The 26553-nt window shown below is 38.3% G+C and overlaps 1 protein-coding gene across 1 annotated transcript in view; it reads right to left on the reverse strand.

The window, feature by feature from the left end:
- RBL1 (RB transcriptional corepressor like 1) overlaps nt 1–24070 on the reverse strand; it is a 68840-nt gene extending 44770 nt beyond the window's left edge. The window contains exons 1-12 of the mRNA XM_090286371.1: nt 23665–24070; nt 20324–20457; nt 15118–15318; nt 14692–14756; nt 14462–14590; nt 12976–13136; nt 10392–10441; nt 9622–9808; nt 7491–7654; nt 4068–4180; nt 3760–3863; nt 60–197 (exon numbers count right to left, since the gene is read on the reverse strand). Coding sequence (XP_090142497.1) covers nt 60–197; nt 3760–3863; nt 4068–4180; nt 7491–7654; nt 9622–9808; nt 10392–10441; nt 12976–13136; nt 14462–14590; nt 14692–14756; nt 15118–15318; nt 20324–20457; nt 23665–23820 — 1602 coding nt within the window. The 5' untranslated portion in view covers nt 23821–24070. The remainder of the gene's footprint in view (nt 1–59; nt 198–3759; nt 3864–4067; nt 4181–7490; nt 7655–9621; nt 9809–10391; nt 10442–12975; nt 13137–14461; nt 14591–14691; nt 14757–15117; nt 15319–20323; nt 20458–23664) is intronic.
- Nucleotides 24071–26553: the final 2483 nt, after the last annotated feature.

Below are 26553 nucleotides of genomic sequence, written 5' to 3' on the forward strand. Positions count from 1 at the left end.
TTCAGCACTAAGATATTCTATTTATCTTACACCATAACAAAACTTTGTTTTCACCTCACCTTATAAAAATAAAATGGCTGCAAATTAAGAACTTCAATAATCCAGGGAAAAGTACGAGGTGAGCTATAGGCAAAGAGCACAATTTCCAAACAACAAGCCATCAAGGAACGATGAAATATATCTTGCTCTAAAAGAACCTTGGGGAAAAGAAAGAGCACAGTTTAATATTTCTAGCATTTCAGTCTTTGTCACTATATAAAGACGACGATAGAAATAAGATAAACTAACTTGTGCACATTATCTTAAAGCAGATTATCAGAGAGAAAAATTTGAATTCTCAAACTTATAAACTTTTCTTATAATATATAATAATCCTGCTCAGTGGTGGATATATTTAAATGAGCCCGACATCACGTCTGCTTTGAAAATTGAGCAAATAATAAAACAGTCAATATTCCCATTAAAAGAAAAGCACCAGAAAAATTTATTAACATTTAAAAAATTTTAATATATTGATTTTTAGGTAGAGAGATAGAGAAACATAGATTTGTTATTCCACTTATTTATGCATTCATTGGCTGACATTTATCTGTGACCTAACTAGGGATTTGAACCTACAACCCTGGCATATTGGGGCGATGTTCTAACCAAATGAGCTACTCAGAATGGCTGTTTTTTTAAATGACAGTTTTATTACCACTGTTTTGTCAACACAAGGGTTTATTAATCAAAACACTGAAATCAATGGTATAATGTCACAGCTAAGACTTTAAAAAGTTCAGAGAAAGAAATATTTTACTAAGAAGATAAAGTCCTATTACATCATTGAGTTTGAGATTCAACATCAGTTTTCAGTTTTAAACATGCTGTTTGTTGCCATCCTTCTTTCGAATATCACTCCAAATCAACAAAGAGAATAAGAAACAAATTATTTTTCAGAAAACCAGAAGTCATTTGTAACTGTAAACCATACTATGTAAAAATCTGGAAATGGATGGAAGGATGACAAATTACTCAGCAGAAAGTAAAATGGTCAGACTTCCGGCCAAGATGGAGACCTAGACAGACACGCTGCGTCTCCCTCCACAACTAAGAAGGAATACAACTACCTCAAAGCTAGAGACAACCAGAAGTTCCAGAAAAAACAAGCTGTATGGAAGTCTAGCAAACAAAGATATAAAAAAGAAATACTCATCCAAACAGGTAGGAGGGGTGGAGCTGGGGCAGAGAGGATGTGGTATGGCGGTGGCGGAAAGCGTAATCACACATTTTAAAAAGGAGGGAGGGACACCTGGTGAGTGCTCCCAGCACCAGACCAGACCACGCAGTTCCTGGTCCCAGCACTGGGGAAAATCAAGCCTTATTGCTTCTGACTGTGCAAACCAGTGGGGGTTGGGGTGGAGGAAGAAACTGCTGGTCTCAGCAGAGTCTACATGTTTAAAGGGGCCCCACGGTCCTAGAACATCTGCAGACCCACCCACTCTGGGAACAACAGCCAGGGCAATAGCTAGAGAGGTGCCAGTCCCATACAGAAGTGGGAGAAGTGTCTGGAAAAGGGGCGAGTGCTCAGCAAGCGGCATTGTTCCCTCTCTGACCCCTCCGCCACAAACAGCGCCACAACGTGGTGAAACAAGTTGCCCTGTACTAACTAATACCTAAGTCTCAGCCCCTTACAACGTAAGAGGAACAACAGCTCTACCTAAGACACAGAGGCAAACAAACACAGGAACCTGTAAAGATGAGGAGACAGAGAAGTATGGCACTAAAGGGGGAATGGATCAAGGTTCTAGTGGGAGAACTAAGCGACGAGGAGACAGCCAACCTAACAGGCCCAGAGTTCAAAACACTGGTGATAAAGATGCTCACAGGCTTCACAGATACGCTTAAGTATGGCAAATGCATAAAGGAAGAAGTGAAGGCTATGCTAAGTGAAACAAAGGAAAGTCCACACAAAACCAATGGTTAAGGGAAGGAAACTGGGGTTCAAATCAATGATTTGGAACATAAGGAAGAAAAGAACAGTCAACCAGTACAGAATAAGGAAACAGGAATTGAAAAAAATGAGGAGAGGCTTAGGAACCTCTGGGACAACTTTGAATGTGTCAACATCCAAACCATAGTGGTGCCAGTAGGAAAAGAGGAAGAACAAGAAACTGAACACTTATGTGAGAAAATAATGAAAGAAAACTCTCCAAATTTGGCGAAGGAAATAGACATACAAGTCCAGGAAGCAGAGAGAGTCCCAAACAAGCTAGACTCAAAAAGGACCACACCAAGACACATCATAATTAAAATGCCAGAGGTTAAAGATAAAGAGAGAATCTTAAAAGCAGCAAGAGAAAAACAGAGTTTCCTACGAATGGATGCCTATAAGACTATCAGCTGATTTCTGAAAGGAACTTTGCAGGCAAGAAGGGGCTGGCAAGAAGTATTCAAGGAGATGAAGAGCAAGGACTTACAACCAGAATTACTCTATCCAGCAAAGCTATCATTTAGAATGGAAGGTCAGATAAAGTGCTTCCCAGACACGGTAAAGCTAAAGGAGCTCATCATCACCAAGCTATTATTATGTGACATGTCAAAGGGGCTTACTTAAGAAAAAGATCAAAATTATGAACATTTAAATGACAACAAACTCACAACTATCAACAACTGAATCTAAAAAATAAAAACAAAATCCAACTAAGCAAACTAGAATAGGAACAGAATCACGAGTATGGGGATCATTTGGAGGGTTATCAGTTGGAAGGGGGGAGGGGGAGAAATGGGGAAATGGTGCAGGGATTAAGAAGCATAATCGGTTGGTACAAAATAGACAGGGGTAAGATAAGAATAATATAGGAAAGGGTGAAGCCAAAGAACTTATATGCATGACCCATGGACATGAACTAAGGGGAGTGGGATTGCTGGAGGGAAGGGGGGTACTGGGCAGAGAAGAACAAAGGGAGAAAAAATTGGGACTACTGTTAACAAAATAATCAATAATATACTTAAAAAAAAAGGGGGGGGGGAACCACTGGACGGAAAGGTTACATGGGATCTCCCTGTTAATACTTTCGCAACTTTCTGTGTATCTATTTCAAAATAAAAAGCTGAAAATATCAAATATTAGCATAAATCATGAAAGACATGGAATCTAGGAAAAAGGGGAACCAACACACAAGAGATGAACATTTCTAGGGTGAAACAAAGAGATATTTTATTATATGTTATACTGGTCCCCTACATATCAATCTGTTCCTATTGGAATTGAAGGTCAGAAGATTCCAAGAGTGACAAGAGGGGGAGAATGAAACTGATATATAATAGGTTTGACTGTGTAAAAAAAATTCCTTTACTTAGCAATTGGGAGTGGTCAGATTTGATCAAATGTTCAAAGAAAAAAGAAAAAAAATCCCACAAGAATTTATTCCTCTAAAATCCCTGGCAGATATGGGCAAATGCCTTAATTATCAGTTGGCTTAATAGTCCAGGGAAAGGGGGCTCATTATTAGCTAGCTTTGAATGAAGGACAAAAAAAAGGGACCTGAATGGAAAGGATCCTGATAGTGTACCAAAGATGCATTTTATGTATTTCATATTCCTGCCTAGAGGTGGCTAGCTCTAGATGTGCTGAAGACAACTAAGGCCAACTAATTTGTCATTTTGCTGTTTGCCATTAACTGCTGACCCCCACAATGCATTATAGAACCTCTTAACACACTTGCTTCTAGGCTTAAGATTTTTGAACCTTGCTAGTGGCTGAGTGGATTTACTTACTGACATGTCCATTCCATGAAGTCTTCGTGTTTCCTGAACCATTACAGTCTCTAATATTTTATAATACAAAATTTCTGAAAGCTTTAGTCTGTTTACAGCAAAGTCTATAGGGGGAGAAAGGGAAAATGTGCTATTGAAAAGTAGCTGTTAAGGACCAAAAAACAAAACAAATCAACTTAAATCTGATAAATTAAGAATAGCAGTGAAGAAAAAAACTGAATTTCTATTTTTTTGGGGGGAGATAATCTCTGTATCTTTAATGTTGTGTTAACTTCAGTTTTGTGTTAATTTTAGTTTTGTGCTCTTACCTATGTGAGATCCTGGTTGTTCATCTGTTGATTGAGTATAGTGTTGACAGAAAGTCTCTCCTATTTCTTTCACTATTTTCATAATATTTTCCATAGGATTACGCATACAAGATCTATAAAATACAACAGAAACCCAATTACTGGGGGGGAAAAACCCAGCCTACCAACATTTCTTCTTTTAAGAATTAGTCTGGTTTTTTAGTGGCCAAGATCTATTCTCGTATATAAACCTAGATATGTAAAGATAGCCTATTTCCAACAAGTCTACAGTCTATAAATAAAATAATTTGGCATATTTTTAGGAATTTCAACATTAGAAGAATCAATATCCTCTATGTTATACCTACATTTATATGACATTCTAGAAAAGCAAAACTATAGGGAAAGAAAACATGTGAGTAGTTGCCAGAGCTGAAGACGGCACAGGGGTTGACTGCAAAGGGGCATAAATTGGAAGGGGGATAATGGAACTGTTCTGTCTTTTTTTATAGGTTTCTAAAAGTTATTTTATTTATTTATTATTAGAAAGGGGGGAGGGATGGAGAAAGAAAGGGAAAGAAATGTTGATCAGTTGCCTCTTGTACATGCCCTGTCCGGAGACCAAACCTGCAACCCAGGCCTATGCCCTGACTGCAAATTGAACCAAAGACCTTCGGCTTTGCAGGATGACACCCAACCAACTGAGCCTCACCGGTCAGGGCTGTTCTATGTCTTAACTGTATTGGCAGTGGTTACACAACTGTATGTATTTGTCATATCTCATACAACTATCCAGTGAAAAGAACTATTATATATATTATACTCCAACAAACCTGATTTAAGAAGGAAAAAACAGAAAGATGATGCGACAGTGTTTATACATACATGCATCCACACACATCCACATATTCTGCTGGAAAAGTAAACTGCATGTAGTCCTTATCTAAGCCAAAAGAATAACTAGAGAAAAATACAGCACTAAAAAGGAAGACACTTACCAAGAAGCATTTAACCCTGCTACTTTTAAATTATTGTTACCTTTCTATCGTCCAAATACAGAATATAGGTCTTAATTCAGAAATAACAAACAAATCCAAGGCTGTGAGAAAGTAATTGGTCCAAAGCCATCCAATGCAGGGTTCAGTACTTTAATCACATGTTCAAACAGACCAGTATCATGTGCAGAGAAGTAGGTAGCACAAATGACAAAAATAGTTTTTCTTGTCAAGTTCTAATGCAAAGCTCTACCTCTTTGAGTTGTTTTCTTCCAACTAGGTTCTTTGTCTTTTAAGTTGTAAAAAGTACATAAGAAATTTACCCTCTTAGTTTTTAAATGTAGGTTACAGTATTCTATGTGCACACTGTTGTAAAACAGATCTTTAGATCTTTTTCATCTTGTATGACTGAAACTGTATATCCCTCGAACAATTCCCCATTTCCCTATCCTTCAACCCCTGCCATCACCATTCTACCTACTATCTGTCTGATTACTTTAGATACTGCATATAAGCGGAATCATGCAGTATTTGTTCTTTTGTATTTGGTTTATTTCACTTAATATCTTCAAGGTTCACCCATGCTGCAGCATATGACAGGATTTTCTTCTTTATAAGACCCAATAATATTCCATCATACATATATAGCATATTTTCTTTATCCATTCACCCACTCACTGATAGGAAATTTAGGTTGCTTTTTTATCTTAGCTATTGTAATGCTGCAATGAATTTGGGTATGCAAATGTCTTTGAGATTCTGTTTTCAATTCCTCTGGATATATATCCAGAAGTGGGATCACTATGTCATAAAAATTCTATTTCTAATTCTTAGAGGAACCTCCACACTGTTTTCCATATCAGCTATACCACTTTCATAACTCCACCAGCAGTATGCTAGGGTTCCAATTTCTCCACATACTCACTAACATTTGTTATTTTCTGTTTATTTATCTTATTTTTGGCAGTGGCCATTTTAATGGGTATGAGTAGATACAGGTGTCCCCCGTATAACGTGGTACTTCTACAACATGGTTTCGCTCTAACATGATATGACTGTAGAAGATATCCAAGAATTGCTGGTAGAGGAAGAAACAGATGAAGCAATTTTAGTGGAAATGACATCTGGAGCGTGCCAAGATAACTTAGGAGACGATAGCACTGATGAAAATGAAAACGTTAAACAGTTTTCTCTAAAAAGTGTAAAGAAAGGCCTAGACTTAGCCGAACAGTTGAGAGTAAAATTTCTTAAATGAAGATCCTTGCACTGAAAGGAGCATAGTTTAAGAGAGAACTTCAAAAGTGCTTAGCACTGTATAACAAAATTTATAAAGATCTCTCAGCTAAAAGCAAACAATCTAAAATAACAGGTTTTTTGCAAAAAGTAGGGCACAGAAATCAAGATAATGCTGAAGAAAGTTCAAAGGATGAGGATATCTTGTCAAAAAGAAAACGCATTCAGTTAATGGAGCTTAGAAGTGATGATGAAGAAAACGTTACTTAATTCATATTAATATGTAATACTTTTGATGAAAATTGCTTTAATAAAGATATTCTCATAATTATAAAAATATAATAGTATGTTTCTTAAATTTTTGGAACTTAACCCTCCTTTTTGTACTAGTTCTTTGTTTTGTATAACATGGATTCGCATAACACAGCATTTGTCAAGAATCTAACAACTGTGTTTATACAGGGGTTACCTGTATTTTATTTAGGTTTTAATTTGCATTTCCCTGATGATTTTGGTTTTGATTTACATTTCCCTAAAGGCATCTCAGTTAGGGGAGCAAGGGGATGGTAGTCATGGTGGGGTACTGGAGTGGGTAGAGGTCTGAGCATGAGAACAGAGACCCAAGCAGCACTCAGGACCAGGAGAGGAAGCCATGAGAAAGCTGGGCAAGACACGGGAACCAAGCTTATTTAGAGGAACGACAAGGTGATCTTGGAATCAGGTGTGATGATAATGTGTCCAAAGGTGAAGGGCTGTTTAATGAGATGGTAGTAGAGGGTGTCCTGACCAGCCCACCTGATCTTAAAAGGGCCTGCCCTAATATGACCAGGGAGTGGTACTGGTCTTAGCATGCTTCTACTCCCTCTTTTGCCCTTCTGGCCATTTTTTCCAGGATTTCCTGGTCTCCCAGTCATCCCCACTGGTTCTGAGAATCCCTGACTTCCAGGAAAGCCAACTGCTGCCCAATCACCTTTAGGACCTGGAAGACCTGTTATTGGGCCTGGAATGCCTCATGACCCATCTTCTCAAGTGTGATGACCTCTATCTCCTTTTTCACCTGGGGGTCCAGGAGGACCTTGAATTAAAGTGATATTTTTCTTTTTCTTTCTTCCAGATGTATATCCACTATCTTAGGAATTCTGAATATACTGAATACAGAACAGAATACAAAATCTAATTTAAAAGACATTTAGAAAAATAATAGTATTGAACTTACTCAAAAATACTTATAAGTTGTTCACTTGGTGCATTTTTCAGTCCAGTCACAATACTCTGTAACCGGCTCACACTTTGAGTGGCTGAAGCAACAGGAGTAATGACTGCTTCTTTTTCTCGTAAATATCGCCGTCCTGTCAGTGGGGTAGAAGGTGCAAATGTTTTCTGTAAAAAAAAAACCCCAAAATCTGTGAGATTAAGAAGTTACCTTTCCTCTCGTGTTTAATTCAGTACATATACCATCATCTCTATTCATATTTTGTAGGTTACTATATTTCCCCCCTTTTGTTACCCGCCAATTTTTTAGCAATGTCATGCTAATGACATCCTTACATTTGAGTAACACTTTTTAAAGCATAATCTTACTTTATCTTCCTAACATTCACTTGAAAAACAACATATACATTCTCATTTTACCTATGAGGAAGCAGGCACAGAGAAGTAAAAAAACCTGTTTAAGCTGACAAAGTTAATGGCAGAGATTGAACTAAAACTTAAGATTTTCTATCATCTAGATCAGTGATTTTGAATTGGGGTGTTGCAACTACTTTTTTTTAAAGTACTTTACTCATTTTTAAAGATTTTATTTATTTACTTTCAGAGAGGGGAAGGGAGGGAAACATTGATGTCTGTGAGAGAAACACTGATTGGTTGCCTCTTGCACGACCCCAACCGGGGACCTGGCCCACAATCCAGGCATGTGCCCTGACCAGGATTGAACTGGCGACCTTTCGGTTTGCAGGACAGCACTCAATCCACTGAGCAACACCAGCCAGGGCTGCAAGAACTTTTAAAACATGAAACACCTAACTATTTAGTCAGGGACAATGATCTCTTTTCCCTTAGATTATCAAATAAAAAAATGACAAAAGCCAACACAATAGCTGTATAGTGTGAATGCCCTCTCTTGAACCATAAATCACATAATAGAGCTGGATCTTTTAAAAAATGTTTCACTATACTTCACTTATTTTATTTATTTTTAGAGAGAGAAGGGAGGGAGAAAGAGAGGGAGAGAAACACTGATGTGAGAGAGAAACATCGATCGGTTGCCTCTTGTATGCACCCCAACTGGGGACCTAACCCACAATCTAGGCATGTGACCTGACTGGGAATCAAACTGATAGTCTTTCACTTCGTTGGATGATGCCCAACTAAGTCACACTGGTCAGGGCTAGAGTTGCACCTTATTGGTCATGTTGCATAATAAGGGTGCATGTGATTGGTTAAGCCTTGGTACCAGAAATCCTTATGTACAAGTATAGGCACCTGATTTTTTTAAAAAGCCACTTTCAAGCAATAGGGGTAGGTAATAATTATTACTATTTTTGTAGATCAATCAAAATTATACCTATTTTTGTCATGTCAGTAAAATACATATTTTCTGGTGTACTGCAGAATTTTAGTAATTAGTTTATGTGTTCCATGAGATGAAAAAGGCTGAAAATCACTGTTCCAGATGAGTGACTTTTCCATTAAACCTTATCCTCCAACCCATTTCACACTTTTAGACAAATTAAGTCTTGGCTATTAATAATCAAGTTCAGGAAGATCTCATAGTTTGTCATGAGTATGAAAGCAAACTAAATTTTAAAGCAATGGAACAGTGGCTAAAGTGATAAAAAGAAAGATTAGTGAAAAAACAGAGCCCCGACCAGTGTGGCTCAGTTGGTTGGGCATCCTTCCACAAAGCAAAAAATCACTGGTTTGATTCCAGGTCAGGGCAGATGCCTAGGTTGCAGGTTCAGTCCCAGGCTGGAGTGTGTATAAGAGGCAAATGGTCGATGTTTCTCTCTCACTTTGATATTTCTTTTCCTCTCTCCCTCTCTACCCTCTTCCTAAAAATAAATAAAAGAAATAAAGGATAAATCCTTTATGTTAAAAGAAACATATTCTACAAAAAAACCCAGACATTCTGGGAAAATATATCCAAAATATAAAAAATAGCAAGAGATGCAGTAGAAATACTAAATGCCATCGCTTTTTAAAATTACCTTTTAAAGCTTTCATGGGAAATATGAATTAGTAGAAGAAACTCAAGATTTAACTTGAAAGATGCTTCTGCTGTTAGTAGAATGACACAAACAGAGAAAAAGATCATTCAAGACTGAGGCCAGTCTAGGTTTTATTACTTTTTCAAAGTGCTGCTGAAGATTACACTCTGCATTGGCCTGTGCTGTCAGCTTCCCTAACGGGGTGTCACCAGTGAACTTTCGAGGAGTTCCAATTTCCTCTTCTGCATCTGCTCCCAAAAAGATCCTCTCATCAAAATCGCCAACAGTTAAAACATATTCTTCATACTCCTTGTTCACTGCTTTGCTGAAAAGAGAAATACTTCAAGCTGCAAGAATAAAACTAGGTAATAAAATAAAATGCAATGAATTTATCTTGACTTGAAGATAGATTTAGACTCCAAAGCCTGGAAAAGCTGATGACTTTATAGTTTTTACTAAGTCTGCTCACCTAATGATATCAAAGGTTCCTATCTGATGAACAGTCTTCACATTCACATACAAAGCAATAAATTACTTTGAAAGGTAAGTGAGAGAGAACATATACTTAATTAATCTGAAAACTAGTTGAACTTAAGATCTGATCATTGCAAAAATAGTGGCTTTGAACTGTAAGCACACTCTGAATTTGTCAATATTTAATAAAAGAATAAAAATTCAAATACAGAAGTCATGGGTCTGTTTATGACTTCCTCTGGAGAGTAGCTGTCTTAAGTGCCAATGGTTTCTTAAAATAAACGTACTTAAAGACAACAAGGCTTAGTGACAACACCCACTCAATGTTTCTAAAGCAGTAAGAATTTGAATAAAAATGTTTCACTTAACAAATTGCAACAAATTATTACTGACAGCCTATAATATAGCAGATACCATTAGTGTTACATACTTACCTATTATCAGTAAAACTGGAAAGGTCCAGGAGACACTCTCCTTTTAAAATCTGTGAAGAAAAAGTATATTCTCTTGTATAAAAGTTAATTCAAAATGGATCAAAGACATAAATATAAGATCTGAAACAAAGCACATAGAAGAAAACATAGGTACTAAACTTATGGACCTTGGTCATAGAGAACAATTTATGAATTTGACCCTAAAGGCAAGCGAAGTAAAGGCAAAAATAAATGAATGGGACGATATCAAACTAAAAAGCTTCTGTACAGCAAAAGAAAACAAACAACAAATTAAAAAGGCAACCTACTGAATAGGAGATATTTGCTAACAACAACTCTAACAAGGGGTTAATATTCAAACTGCAGGTAACCCCCGTATAACACGGTTGTTAGGTTCCTAACAAATGCTGTGTTATGTGAATCCGTGTTATATGAAATAAAGAACTAGTACAAAAAGAGGGTTAGGTTCCAAAAATTAAAAAAACATATTATTTTTATAATTAAGAGAAATATCTTTATTAAAGCAATTTTCATCAGAAGTATTACATATTAATATGAATTAAGTTATGTTTTCTTCGTCATCACTGCTAAGCTCCATTAACCGAACGTGTTCCCCTTTTTTACAAGGTATCCTCATCCTCTGAACTTTCCGCCAGGCCTAGTTCAGGGCTACAAATTCACTCACAGAAATAAAAATATAATTACCACTTTTTTAAAAAAGGTTGGGTATTTCTCACCCGAAAATTTTAAATATATGTACGTGTAATGCAGCAAAAAGAAAAACACAAACTTTTAAAGTGTAATTAATACTCCATGAACAAAATGGGTTTAAAATTCTGATTAATTTTAAAATTCTACAGGCAAATCTGATACGATGTACGCATTTGAATGAAAAATCTTAAATGTTATCTTTTGCTCTTAAAAGCTTTTATCACATTCAATGTTGTATGAGGATTTCCCTAATTTCGTGTTATATGGGAGTCTTCCCAAATTCTCTGTGTTAGGGTGAAACTATGTTATAGAAGTATCGTGTTATACAGGGATACCTGTATATTTAAAAACTCATAAAACTCAAAACCAAATTAAACAAACAATCCAATTAAAAAATGGGCAGAGGACCTGAACAGACACCTCTCCCAAGACATAGAAACAGCCAACAGATATGTGAAAAGATGTTCAACTTCACTAGCCATTAGGGAAATGCAAATCAAAACTACAATGAGACTCCACCTCACACACACCTACTAGAATGGCTATTATCAACAAGACAGGTAATAACCAGTGTTGGAAAGGTTGTGGAGAAAAAGGAACCCTCATTCACTGCTGGTGGGAATGTTAAGTGGTACAGCCACTGTGGAAAACAGTATGGCAGCCCTGGCTGGTGTGGCTCAGTGGATTGAGTGCCAGCCTGCAAACTGAAAGGTTGCCAGTTTGATTCCCAGTGAGGGCACATGCCTGGGTTGTGGGCCAGGTCCCCAGCTGGGTGTGTGTGAAAAGCAACCAATCAATGTTTCTCTCCCCGTCTTTCTCCCTCCTCTCTCTGAAAATACATAAAATCTTAAAAAAAAAAAAATTTATCAAAGACGTTTACATATAAGGAGCCATGACTATATATATATATATATATATATACACACACAGATAAGATTAAAAAATATATATTTTAAGGAATATAATACTAAATATAGCCCTGGCTGGTGTGGCTAAGTGGATTGAGTGCCGGCCTGCGAACCAAAAGGTTAACGGTTTGATTCCCAGTCAGGGTACATGCCTGGGTTGTAGCTGAATTTCTGGTTGGGGGTGTGTGAAGGCAACCAATCAATGTATCTCTTGCATATCGATGTTTCTGTCCCTTTCTCCCTCCCTTCCCCTAAATGTGAAAATGAATAAATAAAATCTTTAAAAAAAAAGTTTAAAAAAACTAAATACAAAAGTATCTGAAAGAGACAAAGAAAAATGCTTAAAGAAAAATCTCATAATATTGAGGATGGACCACAGTGATAACCTAATCCAAATCCCCTTTTTTACTAAGAGAAAACTCAAGGTCTAGCTGGATTAAATGGCTAAATATTGGGGAAATAAGAAATTAAGTCCCAAAGGAATAAGCCACTTCATAAATAAATAGCTAAGTAAATGCTTGGGGGAGAAAACAAAACAAAACAAAAAAACAGAATGCATACAGATAGCCTGCAAGTATCTATAAAACTATAAGAAATTTTATGCTCTATTTATAAGGAATTAAAGCTACAGCTGTTATACACCATCTTACTTCTGTTAAATAGACAAGATTTATTCAAAACTGTGGCAGTAAATTAGCTTATTCTGACCTGTATTTCATAGTTCTTTCTTAGAACCTCCTACAGTTGCCTCTGACAGTGTTTTTTACTTGACAGGACATACAGTTGGTCACATTCTTCAACAGCTGTTTCTCATATCACAGAAGATCACAGGCCAATTCTACATCACAGCAAAGACTGAAACCTGGAAATCTTGAGTCTTAGTCCTTAAAATATTGTCTTTTCGTTTGAGACTGCTGCTGCTTACCCCTAAACAAATCTCAGCCGTTTTACAGTAAGTACAGTACCTTCCTGTCAAAGAGTTTTGAAATATATGGTTTGAAGTAGTGCTCCTTTATTCCTTTTGCTTCTACTAGAAGTCCATCATGCAGTTCACACAGTACAGCAATGATGCAGGGAGGCTGTTCAGGAGCCCTGAAGTCAGCAGTATGGAAATCAGATGGTAAACCTAGTTTGACAGGGTATGGAGAGCAACAGGGAAAAAAAGAATATGGTCAAGTTTTAAAACTCTTACTCTAAAAAGTTTTCAAAAATAAATAAGGTCTCGAAGAACATATGATGGTGGGGACCCAAAAAAGCCAGAATTTATTTATAAAAAATTGTGTTTTTATTCTTACATGTTCATTTTTAAAACATTTTATTTATTTACTTTTAAAGAGAGGGCAAAGGAGGGAGAGAAACATCGATGTGTGAGAGATACATCGATTGGTTGCCTCTCACACGGCCCGAACTGGGGACCTGGCCCAAAACCCAGGTACGTGCCCCAACTGGGAATCGAACCAATGACCTTTGGGTTGACAGGCCAGCACTCAATTCACTGAGCAACACCAGTCAGGGATATTCTTACATGTTTAAACTTCAGTCATCTTCAAAGTACTTTCCATTTGATGCAATACATCTATCGAGACTTTTTTTCTACTGCTCAAAAGAGTTTTTTAACTCATTGCTTCTGATGCCTTTTAGTGCTTCTGCAGTAATTGTTTCACCTCTTCCACATTGGCAAATGTATGTTTCCTTTTGAGGACTTTTTCATCCAGGGAAACAAAAAAACAAACAAACAAAAAAAAAAACACATTGCTTGGGGGCTGGGGGGTGAATAGGGAAGGTGGAGCACGGGGTCATGCCATTTGGGGTCAAAAAGAAGTGAACACTCAACATGGTGTGGGCAGGTGCACTCGTGAATCATCCATCAAAAATGGGCAAATGGGTTGAAAGTCTTCAAAAAATGTTCAATGAAGCCCAAGGCAGCCTCTGACAATGCCAGCTGGTGCACTGATACAGATGGGTTCCTAGAACACTCACCTAGCGGGGAAAACCTGTACTACAAGGGGCCCGCACTCCAGAAGATAATTCTGGGTTTCTTTGCCCCCTCCTTCATATATAGGACCTATGGACATGAACAAGGGTGTGGGGATTGACTATGGAAGTGAGGGGATGGCCTGGGTGGAGGGGGGCAGAGGGGGGAAATTGGGACAACTGTAATAGCATAAACAATAACATATTAAGAACTGTGTCCCTGGCTGGTGTGGCTCAGTGGATTGAGCACTGGTCTGTGAACTAAAAGGCTGCCAGTTTAATTCCCAGTCATGGCACATGCCTAGGCTGTAGGCCAGGTCCTCAGTGGGGGGCGTGTGAGAGGCAACCGATGGATGTCTCTCTCACACATCGATGTTTCTCTCCCTCTCTTTCTCCCTCCCTTCCCCTCTCTCTAAAAAATAAATAAATAAAAGCTTAAAAAAAAAAAGAATTGTGGGTAAATAAATAAGGTCTTACCTTTAAATGATGGATTTAGCAAGTCTCGTCTATTTGGGCATACTAGGGCATTGGCAAAAATCAGATCCAAGCAGCACAGAAGTAAGTGATAAGAGTTTACTAAATCATCTCCAATCATACGAAAATTACCTTTGTAAGAAAAAGACACAAAAACCAGAAACCGCTCATGTCAAATAGCACCAAGTTCCCACAGTAGAAATGTAAAACCACTGAAAGTATTATCACCTTACCTTTAGTATAAACAAAGAGTGTCCAACAGAAATTAAAGAGATCTTTAACACTGCAAGGACTCCTCCTAAAAAAGGAAAAATAATGTACTTTTTATATGACTAACTTGCTATTACTCCACAGCTGTCATATAAATAAGTCATGTCAAATTACATATAAAATTCCATTCGCAAAGGACAGACCTCTGGTTAATTAAAACAAACTTAAGCCTTTCTAATCTGCATAAAATAATCAGAACATAAAACAAAGTAAGTGAAAATATTATCCTGAATTTCCAGGTATGGATAATTATAAAAGGATTTTAATAAATACTTAAATTTTTGCAGATGGATACTTCTGGTAAAAAGTGGACTTTTAAAAATGGAAATTCCCTCAGTAACTTTATATCATAATTTTTATGTCAATGATATAAGGATTAAGGGTCTCACCTCTGCTTCCTGCTTCGTGGTAACTTTGGTGTTTCTTCATATGGATTTTGAAATATATCTAAAAAAATTGGCTCAAATTTTTTGAAAATTATAGTAGACACCTCAAAATTTCTTTCTAGTCTTCCTATACGTTCACGAAATTCTTGTGGCAGGTTTGACATGTCCATCCACTTCTTCATTTTATTAAAAAACTGTATTAAACTAAATAGAAAAAAAGCAACTTTAAAATGAGTTCATATAATGGATGGAAAAGGAATCATCCTATTTATGCCTAAAAATCTTTATTAAACAGCCTGAATTTATTTAAAAAATATATAAAAAGCAAGGAAATTTCACTCCCAAGTGCTATAAAATTACTTTGGTTCCCAGAATCACCATGGGAATATAGATTTTGAATTAGTGGTTATTACATAAAATGACTTCTACTATGCCGGGAGTGACAGCACCTACAGCACCCAGACAATAATCTACATATAAATTAAATAAACGTTAGTCAAGAGATTGATGACTTCACAAAATTAGTTTGAGGAAGGACAGAATCTCCCAAGTTATGAATTCTAGAAGTTGCTCACAAAGAACCAGACATTTACAGGTTAAAAATAAAATTCAAGTATTTATATTTCAATGTATCATTTCCATCATTAAATATAAACTAAGAAGGTAGTACATACTCAGAAAACAACTTAGTAGATTACTACGCCACCTTTCTGGCTTAATTTGATTATGGCTACCTTTTTAATGTCCATGTTAGCAACAGTCTAAGACTGAAAATCTGTCATGTTAAAGCTCATTTAAGTGTCTAGCACTTTATGAGGTCTGTCCGAAAAAAGTCCAGCCACTGTTAACATAATGAGAACAGTTTGCATGACATAGATATAACCTGGCAGGCAAGGAGAGTGGACTGGAATGTGTATGCATGAACAACGACTTCACCGTACTAGTCAATGGGGGTGGTAGGTGCCACTGAGTGAGCATGTGTACTGTGTGCCTGTTGCATTCAAAATGCCTGAGTGAGTAGAGCAATGAATCTACATCAAATTTTGCATTAAGCTTGAACATTCCTCCACGGAAACTATTCAGTGATTCAGAAGGCTGCAGTTACGGACAATTGGTGATTGGCAGCTTCATCACAGCAATATGCTAACTCATGCATCATGTCTCCTGCAGTTTTTCAATGAAACATGAAATCACCCAGGTGACTCAGCCCCCTGCAGTGTAGATTTGGTGCCCTGTGACTTCTGGCTTTTCCCAAAACTAAAATCATCTCTGGAAGGGAAGAGATTTTAGACCATTGACGAGATTCAGGAAAATACCGATGGAGCAGGTGACGGCAGTTGAGAGAACTGTGTGAGGTCCCAAGGCACCTACTTTGAAGGCTACTGAGGCGTCACTGCCCTGTGTACAATGTTTCTAGTATCTTGTATCTTCTTCAATAAATGTCTCTATTTTTCATAGTGCATGGCTGGATACCTTCTGGACAGACCTTATACATGATTTCACTCATATGTGGGATATAAAACAAAAAGCAACAAACACCCAGAAAACCAAACTCATAGATACAGACTGGTAGTTACCAGAGTTGGGAAGCGAGGTGGGTGCAGAAGGAAGAAGGAAAGGGAGTTAGATATTATGGTGACAAAAAGACACTAGGCTTCAGGTGGTGAGCACACAATAGAGTATACAGATCATATGATAAAGCTATATACTTAAAACTTATGTTATTAATCAGTGTTAATAAATTTAATTTTTAAAAAAAGAGAAAAATATATAGGTCTGCCCTAACTTTTGAATCAACCATTTTTTTAAAGATGTTAAGCTAAGTGAAATAAGCCAATCACAAAAGGGCAAACACTATTTGATTCCACTTATATGAGGTATCTAGAATAGTCAAATTCATAGAGGCAGAAAGTAGACTGGAGGTTACCTAGGGTTAGCAGGAGAGAAATGAAGGAAGATATTGTTTAACTGTTATGAAGTTTCGGTTTGGAAAGATGAAAAAGTTCTGGAGATGGATGGTGGTGATGGCTGTATAACAATGTAAATGAATTTACTGCCAATGAACTGTACACTTAAAAGTGGTTAAAATGGTAAATTGTATATGTTATGTATATTTCACCACACAACAAAAATAAATGTAGAGATAAAAAATATGATGTATATATGCCAATAGCAGCATATATTGAATTTTAATGGCACTCAAAACATAAAAAAGAAAATTACTTTGTAAAAAATGAACATCATTCATGTTCCACTTAAAATGTATAAAAAACAACTTTTCATGAACTAAATTTTCTTATGGGTCCTACTATAATATGAAAATAATAAGTGAAAGTAATCTTGATATAAATCACAAGTTAGTGAAAAACTTGTTAAAGAATGTGGAAATTAAAAAAAAGAGATACAGATGTCTTCATTAAAATTAATTAGAAATTCAACAGGTTGACAGCTCAAGGGGGCGGGGGCAGGGGGCAGGGGTGGAGGGATCCAGCAAAAGTGTGAAAGAACTCTTGGACAACAGCGTGGAGATTGCAGGGTGGGGGAGGGGGAGTGGAAGTGGAAGAGGGTATAAGAGGAAAAATAGTAATGGAAGAAATACAATAAAAAATAAACTATTACAAAATAATAATAGCCCTGGCCGGCCTGGCTCAGTGGGTTGGAGCATTGTCCTGCAAATCGAAAGGTTGCAGTTTGATTCCCAGTCAGGGCACGTGCCTGGGTTGCAGGCCTAGTCCCCAGTTGGGGCCGTGCGAGAGGTAGTCAATCAATGTTTCTCTCCCTTTTTTTCTCCCTACCTTCCCTTCTTTATAAAATAAATAAATAAAATCTTTCAAAAAATAAAATAAAATAAAATGAATTAGAAATTCAAATTGAACAACAGATACTACTTTTCAATACTACACTTAATAGCAAAAGAAATTTTTTAATGAATCTTATTTTTAAAGTTGGAAGTTGCTTTAAGTTTTTTCTCTTTTTTGCAAACTGAACCTGAATATAAATAAAGTTTAAAACAGAGACATACTAATATATATTTGCGTAGATACATGTGTAATAAAGCATGGACTTAGGAGGCTTGGCCACTTACTAAGTATATGGCCTCCTGGAAGTAATTTAAGCTCTTGGTGACTTGGTTTCCTTATCTATAAAATAAGACTTATTTCATGGGATTAAGAGAATAGAGACGTGCAAACCCTTAGCACCTAAGTGGTGCCTGGCACAGAGGTAAGTACTCAATAAAAATCTGCTAGTTTTACATGTTTATCTATAATCTATACTTATGTAGTACTTTGCAGTATGATTTATTAACAATATTTGATGGGTATTTTCCTATGTCCATAAGGAGCTACATAATCATTTAAAATTAATTTAAATTTGAAAATAGCCCAAAGTATTATAAATCAATGCAAATAACAACATTTGCAATCCTTTTTCATTTTTCTGAATGGACATGATGATGTTGGTCTACTATTCTCTTAGCAATTAAGAATATGACAGTTAAAACTTTTTAAAATATCAATCTACATTTAAAAAACAAGTACCTTTTGACTCATCACTACATTTTTAGGAATTTATTTAACATACATATTTACACTTATCTGTAATCACAAAGGAGTGGACACAACCTAAATGTTCATCAACAAGGGCTGGTTAAATATATAAAAATCCTTAGAGCTGAAAATACTTGAGTCATTAAAAAATTAATGAGGTTGAGACACATATTGTGCTATGAATTTCTAGACTATAAAGTAAAGCAACTGTAGAACAATACATATAGTGTGATCTCATGTATGTTTAAAAAACAAACAAACCAAAATTTGAAAAACAAATTTTTTTCTGTTTAACAATAAAGTAAACTGTCAAGAGGGGTTAATTCTGAGAGAAATAAAAGGAAGAGACATCTTTCTACTTTCAACCCTTCTTTATTATTTGAAAAGTTTTAAACTTTTTATAAAATTCTGGTAAAGTATATAACATAAAATTTATCATTTTAACCATTTTTCAGTGTACAGTTCAATGGCATTAAGTACATTCATACTGGGCAAACATCATCACCATCTATCTCCAGAACTCTTTTCATTATATGAAATTTTTATCATTAGCTTGTACTGCTCTAAATTTTAAATTATTCTTTTTTGTTCAGTTTCCCTAAAAATTATTACAAAGACTTTACCAGCACTTCTTTTTTTCTTTTTAATTGATTTTTTTAGAGAGACAGAGGAAGGGAGAGAGAGATAGAAACATCAATTTGTGTTGCACTTATTTATGCATTCATTGGTTGATTCTTATATGTGCCCTAATCAGGGATCTAACCCACAACCTTGGCGTATCCTGTCAACACTCTAACCAACTGAGCTACTCAGCCAAGGCATGAAGATTTGTAAAATTTTATGTGGTCAGCCCTGGCCGAGTGGACTGTTGATTGGAGCATCATCGTCCCGTGCACCAAAAAGCTTCAGGGTTCAGTCCCTCATCAGGCTGCAAACTAGATGCAACCAACTGATGTTTCCCTCCCACCCTCTCTCTTCCTTTCTCTCTAAAATCAATAAAACATATTTTTGGGTGAAGATTTTAAAAAAATGTTTTTATATGGTCAGTGATGAAAAATAATGTGATAGAAAAAGATCAGACATGATAAGTGAATGCAATGCTTGTTTCTAGGTTGGAGATTATACCTAAAGAAAAAAAAATGCTATAAAGAATATTATTGGATCAACTACTACAACTAGAATAGAGATGATATATTAGATAAAATTATTGTATCAATGTTAACTTCGCTGGAGTTGATAACTGTAGTTATTTAAGGAAATAGACACTCAAGTATTTAGGTGTAAAGGGCCACAGTGTATACAACTTAATTTGACATGGTTGAGGAAAAATATTATTTAAGAGAGAACGATAAAATGATAAAGCAAATGGGGTAAAGTAATAGGTGAATCTGGATCAAGGGTATATGGGCATTCTTTGTGCTTGAAATTATTTTCAAATTTTAAAAAATTAAAGAGAAAATTACAGATAAAAAAGATTTAGTACAGAGGCCTTAGGCTGAAGTCAGAATTTGAGGAAGAAAATCAGCGGAAGAACTGGGAAAGAATATATGATAACAATATATGAATGGAATGAAGTTAAGTCTTTTAAAATAAAGAGAAATTAAATTCTAAAATTAAATTTAGGACTTACAAACAATGTTTGAAAAATCAAAGTGCTTTACCTTAATTTAGCTGAACGTAGTATTCTGGTAAGTGAAACACAATTTCCTTCCATGATACCCTTTCCAACTGTGGGAATAATGCTTTTGCGGCACGCAACATATAATGAACATGCCAACCAGTGTATAACTTCTCCCTGGCAGGCAAAAAACAAAGAGAAAAATGATATATTATGTTGAAATGCTTGAATTCTAGAATCAGAAGATATCTTAGAATTATCTCGTCTAATATCCATTCTGTATATAACAGGCCAGAGAGGTAAAGTATTTGCCCAAGGTCACAAAGCTTAGTTAGCTGCAGTAATGGGTGTAAAACTTCTTACTCTCAGTGCTGTGTAACACACTAAATCAGTATTAATCCAAAGCTAGATCTCTCATCTACACCGCAAATATAACGTTGACGGAGTTCTCTTACAATTTCTTAGCATTAGCTTTCTTGATCTGGAAACACCAGTTGTGGCCCTAATGATGCCAAAATTCCTTCCTACCGTTTTCTAACCAGTTTGGCAGAGAAAGGAAAGAACAGAGTAGAAAGAAGACAAGGGAATCACACATAAAAAATTAATACCTCGCAAACATAAAGAAGGCTGTCATTTTTGTGAGGCAAAAAATTGGGAAATTATTTACCTCAATCTTTAAAATAGTAAGTATGGCTCTTAAGCAGAACTCAGTTTACAATGTTACAAAAAAGGTGACATTTGAGAATTCAACACTTAATTCTCTGAGATACAGTTGAGATATCTCCAAGCTAGAATCACTTCATGATGTCATTGCTGAACTATATGCTAAATTTAAGGATTAAGAGTTAGACACAAATCTCATAGCACAACATACAACTGTTGTTATTCACTGTTCTGAAGGTCCTCTTTAAGACCAGACTCTAGAAGGGTAAAAAGACAACAGCTTTCTTGCAATAATCCAAGAGTGGTGGGCAGAAATGAGTGGCCACCAAAAAAGCTAAAACCCAGTGTTTCTATCTTACAGTAGTAAGAAGTCTTATTTGCCCAAGACATTAAATGAGGTAGGTAAGCTAAAGGCTGAATATTTTTGGAAGCCTTGATTAATGAATTATTTGGGAGTACCACCCAAGTGTCTTTGGACACAGACTACTAGATGAAAACACATTATGATAAAGAAAATTTAAGTACTGGAATTAGGAATTACTTCTTTGATTTTTTTTTCTCTTAAAAAAAAAAAAAGGCCTGGTGAGGTAGCTCAGTTGGTTAGAGCATCGCCCGGATACGCCAAGGTTGTGGGTTCAATCTGTGGTCAGGGCACATGCAAGAAGCAACCAATGAATGCATCAATAAGTGAAACAGCAAAAATGTTTCTCTCTCCTTCTCTCTCCCTTCCTCTCTCTCTAAACTCAAATAAATAAATAAGTAAAACTTAAAAGTCACTTGCATCACTTATTTTGAGTTCATGATGCTAGGTCTTAGAAATACAAAAATGGTTTCTGATCTCATAAATTCCAAGTCTAGAGCTAAGAAAAACAGATGTAACTATTACCTAGAATTGGTGAGATTCTGCTATAAGAAGAAATGAAAATAATGTGTTGTGAGAAAATATAGTGTAGAGAATATGATTTAGACTGGAACTCAGGGAAGGACTCAGGCTTAAAATTGTAAACATAAACAGGAGACTGTCGGGTAGATTGGAGAGCGACAGGGGCTGGGAGAGGGGTTCTTAGGAAGCAGCAGATATATGAAAATGCCAGCTTCAAGAGCATTTCATCACAAACAAGAGAGAAGAAAATAAAACATTCTGGGTAGAAACACCACTAATGAAATCTTAATTCACACATCTCTGCTTTCTAAATCAAACATTTAAGATCGTCTGGACCAACTCTCTCTACCTGGGGATCTAGCTCCTCAATTGTCCCCGGATGGGGTGTGAGGGCAAAGCTTCCAGGTAGAGGGGGTGGCACGGTGAAAGCACCCCAGTGGGAGCAAGCCTGGTGTAGTCAAGAATTGCAAAGAGGTGCCTAGTTTTATGCCCAGACTCGAGCTGGCACTCAGTAAACGCTTATTGGCTAAGACCAAACGAGGACCTGGGATGTCAGAAATGCTTTCTCAGGCTTTTAAAAAATCAGTTTGTTTTCACTGAGAGGCCATAATTCATAATACCCTTTACTTTCTTATTTCCTAGTCATGCCACCCACGGAGGCAGACCACTGTCCTTTACCCAGTCCATCCAGTCCTGCCCTGGAGGCATACACGAGTCTCTCTTGGGTGCTGTTCCCTTACATATAGACACAAACACTCAACTCCAAATTTCCAACATTATGCCTTTAGATCCAGCAATTAATTACTGCACTGGGTAGTGGGTCACAGGAATACTCCATGGGTGAGTCCCGCCCCCTTGGATCATAAAAGCATGTGAATCTAAGGCCACTGGAGTAACTGTTGAAATACATTTATCACAATTCTATCTCTACACTGCTCTTGTGCTTATCTAAGTTCCTATAATAATCATCAGGATGACCCAGGGCAAGACGCTCCTCTGGGCCTTGATATTACCTGTAAAGCAGGTATAGTAATACTCAACTGCTCCGCCATGTTCACAGGGCTCTTGTGAGGACCAAATGCAAGAACGGTTTGGGGGAAAATATCTAATAATGATAACCTACATTTATTTTATTTTATCGTATATAATGACAGCCAGAGACACTGTGCTATACCATCAGTGAGAGAGCAGGAACCTGGGCTACGAGAGCAGACACTGTGTGAATACTGGCTTTGATCTCAGCGTCGTACTGCAAAGTGAGCAAGCCAGACCTTCGCCCTAGGTCAGCTGGCTCAGGCTCCTTGGTCTGGCTTCCCCACTAACCATGCGACCCTAGGTAAGTAACATAACCTCTTGGGCACTCAACTTCTCAACTGCGGAATGGGGATCGCGGAATGGGGAACACAGAACGTGCTCCAGGAGTTGTAGCGAGAACTAAGGGTGATGACATATTTAAAGAGCAGGGCAGTGATGTCTAGGCACACAATTCATTTTAGCTTTTATCATTATAGCATTTATTTTAAAAAAATAGATTTAAGGGCAGTGCCATGACGTTTCGCGGGGTGGAGGGAAATCTGGTTGGAGTCTAGGGGACTCACGAGTGGCTTGTGACCTTGGGCAAGCCGCTCCTTTCCCTAATTTCACTTTCCCGCCTAAAAAAAAAAAAAGGCCAGAATGAGCTACTCTCATCATCCCAGTTTCGCACTCTGCGGCGCTCGGTTGGGCGGCGACCCTTCTTGGTGGGGAAACTCCCACCGCCCCAAAGGCAAGGGTAGGGGCGGAGCCGGGGTGGGGCCTGGTGAGGGTCGGATCCGGCAGCCCCACCTGCCGCCGCTCACCTCTAGGCTGTAGTTGCCTCTGATAGTGGTGAAGTCGTCCAAGGCTTCGGCCGCGCTCCCCTCGTCCAGGTTCAGCTCCTGGCATAAGGCCTGCAGCGCCTCCCCGGCCGCGGCGACCACCGCCGCCCCCTCTGCGTGGGGGTCGTCCTCGAACATCTTCTCAGGCACTGCGGGCGGTGCGATCAGAAGCCCCCGCTTCTTTCTCCCTCCTGGGCGCGCTACCCACAACCCCCTGCGCCAAAGCGCGCGAAAATCGCAGCTTCAGAACGACGTCCCTCCGATGGTCTGCATCCGCGTTTCTCCTCAAAAAAGTCCGTCTCTCCTCCAGGGCTTCCAGCGGTCCCTCTTTGGAAATATGATAAGAAGAGGGACCTTGGGTCCTGAAAAAAACCTGGAGTTGGCCCTTGGGCAACGGTGGGCACAGCCGGCGGGGCAAATTGGAAGCGGAGGGATCGACACCCCCGCGCGCAGAGTCTGCTGGGAGTTGTAGTCCACGCCCTGCTCTGAAGCCTGTGGCACCGCCCATGTTCCCGGGGCTCTTTGGCTTCGGTAGAGCTGGGCCGTCTCTTGCGAGGTGGTGTCGTTCATTTTATGGAGACGACTCCTCTGTCCCGCCAACCTATGGGCCTGGTGTGTTATGTTCCGCGGCGCCAAACATAGTCTGAGACTTGCCCCTTGAGTTAGGAGATAGAGAACCAACAAAATAGTTCCTTGACAGGAGGGGCTTGTTGGACACTCCTCAGGGTCTCTTACGCCCAATGAGTGGTGCGTTTTAATGACTTAAGTATTGGTGCAGCAAGGATATTAAGGGACATCTCCCTGTGTCTTCTTGATTTCTAAAGGAGGCTTTATCTGGACTAAGACATGGCGGTAAGGGGGCCTCTTTTCAGCTCCCTGGACCCTGGGAACCGTCCCAGCCGTCATTCCCGGCTGAGAAATGGCCTGAGCATAATCCTGCAGGCATGGAATTGGTATCAAAGCTTACCCTTCTCCACCAAAACTCTTGCCTCATGAAGAGCAAGAGTTTTGTTTCTTTGCTTGTTTTTAAGGTAAATCAGAGCATGTCACGCTTTCACTCAAAATCCTTCTATAGATTTCTCTTCCCTTTAATAAAATACCCAGCTCGTTCCCATGGCCTACAAGACCCCATGTGAGATAGCCCCATCCCATGTAGGACATTGTGCCCCACTCACCGCCCCCAGGTACGTAGTTAAGGTTCAGCCTCACTGCTTTGTTTTGGAACCTTCAGAATGCCAAGCTACCAAGCTAGTTCTTGCTTCAAGGCCTTTCTCACCTGCTGATCAGATGGTCCCAAATACTCTACATCTGGCTCTTCCTCCTCATTCAAGTTCAAGGAAATGTGGCCTTCTCAGGCCCTCCCTGGGCACTGGATCTAAAATAGCTGACCTCACCCTCCTCCAATCAATCATTTGCTTCTTTGACTTTTCTTTCTGCTGTGTTGTAATTCTCAGACTGTCCCGAGTTGAATTATTAGGAAGTATAGGCCTTGGAAATGAGACCAAGATAAAAGGAAAATATACTTTAGTTTCCTTATTTCCCTTATGAAATAAAGTAGATTTAAGCAGTACTTCCCCCTCCGACTATGTTGGACAGTAACTAAATTGTCATTGGTTTTCAGTAAACAGTACTGCCATACCCACCAAAAGAACCCAGCCCATGCTGTCCTCTTTGCTGTCTGTCACTGACTCCCCTACTCTTTCATTCCCTCCCCGTAATTACTAAAGGTCGTGGATTCCTTCTCCACTAGGTTTCTAGTTGTCTCAACATTTTATATTTTCTCTTCCAGTCTAGTTTTTCTCAAGCAGCATTTTTATCATATCACCTTCTTTCCCACTACTTCAGGCATTCACTATTACCGAATCAAATTTGGGCAGCCCCTGTGCCTGGGTTGCAGGCCAGACTCCCGTTGGGGGGTGTGGGAAGCAGCCAATTGATGTTTTTCTCACACATGGATCTTTCCCTCCCTTTCTTTCTCCCTTCCCCTCTCTCTAAAAGTAAATATATATATATATGTATTTTTTTTAAATGTAGGGCTCTTCTCAAGAAAACTGGCTGCTGCAATATCAGGGGATGACCCAGCACAGAGATCCCAGCAGCCACTCCCCCATGTCTCTCCCCAATGGCGTCCCACTCCAGACTCTCCTCAGGTGACTCCAGTCTACGTATCTCTCCCTTCAATGGACCCCAAGGATATTGGTGAATGTGTAGGTCATGCTTACATGAATCCTCAGCAGAGAACTACTTCCTTCTCACAGAAGTGTGACATTTATCCAGGGGAGGGTTCTGTACCACCACCTACTATTCTTTGCCGTAGCTGTCCCAAAGAGATACCTGTGGACAGCCCAGAGCTGAAGGAGCCTCTGAATCATTCCATCACAAAGTTCAGTACAGAGAATAATGGAACTTTCTATTTCAAGATTGACACTGTGAAGAGAGCAATAGCACAGATGATAGCTAGAACAAGATACTCTATTGATTTCATGGCCAGGGAAACCACATGTTCCAAAGAAAGTGATAAAGAGTTGACCAAAGACTATGAGATCAATAAACTTGGGGAAATTCTAGGCTGCAGTGCTGATGTTATTGTGGTACACTGGGAGAAAATAATTTACGCTACTGTCAACTGTGAATCATTAGGAAAGAAGCAACTAAGTCACTGTGAGTACAAGGGCCGATCTCAGGAGGCAGGGGCATAGCCAACATCTGAGAGTGAGGTCTCTTGACCAGAGGGCAGAATCTCCATGCCCGGCACAATAGCCCCAACAACCAAACTGTCGGCAGCCATGCACAGAAGGACAAGAAGGTGGGATAGGATGCATTGGAGAAGAATGCCATTTTATTACTGTTTCCGGGTGAAATAAAGTTTGA

This window comes from Furipterus horrens, unplaced genomic scaffold (genome assembly GCF_987537825.1).
Source record: "Furipterus horrens unplaced genomic scaffold, mFurHor1.1.pri manual_scaffold_8, whole genome shotgun sequence".
NCBI classification, from domain to species: domain Eukaryota; kingdom Metazoa; phylum Chordata; class Mammalia; order Chiroptera; family Furipteridae; genus Furipterus; species Furipterus horrens.